We start from the raw sequence: 438 nt of genomic DNA, 5'->3' as shown, positions 1-438 counted from the left end.
AGTATTCTTAACTTGCGTGCATAGTATATGGTTTCGGTTATAGGGTCTATTTTTAAAGGGCTCGTTAGAGCCTTGGCTAGTAAAGCATTATCCGTAAAGACTTGTAGGTCTGTCTTAGCGGTTTTGGTGTAGTCTTTGATTTGATTAAGGTACTTCTTGGTTAACATATAAGCGCCTTGGGCTTCATTCGAGTTAGCATAGTTATGTACTGCTGGTAGCGGTATCGATGCGGTCAGTAGTGTGTTATCAGCTTGTCTAAGTATGAGTCCCGCGGCTGTATTTGAGGAGTCCAAGTATAGCTTAAGCGGTTCTCCGGCTGATGCGTAGAAGGTCTTTCTGGGTTTGTCTGCCAGTGCTTTAGTATATATAGTTAGTATGTCTGAGTCTTTAACTTTATTTGTCAGTAGTTTGCGTATAGTGAATTGTTGACTATCGGTT

The 438-nt window shown here is 41.1% G+C and overlaps 1 protein-coding gene across 1 annotated transcript; it reads right to left on the bottom strand.

Moving 5' to 3' along the window:
- On the bottom strand, positions 1 to 438 carry GNI_220530 (hypothetical protein; the record flags this gene model as incomplete). The annotated part of the gene is made up of 1 exon (XM_011135598.1): positions 1 to 438. A coding segment is annotated over one exon (438 nt), but the record flags the coding sequence as incomplete, so codon positions are not given.

Source organism: Gregarina niphandrodes, assembly GCF_000223845.1.
Source record: "Gregarina niphandrodes unplaced genomic scaffold scaffold00178, whole genome shotgun sequence".
In the NCBI taxonomy this organism is placed as follows: domain Eukaryota; phylum Apicomplexa; class Conoidasida; order Eugregarinorida; family Gregarinidae; genus Gregarina; species Gregarina niphandrodes.
Note: the sequence above shows the minus strand (reverse complement) of the source record. Positions and strands in the feature narration are given on the sequence as shown.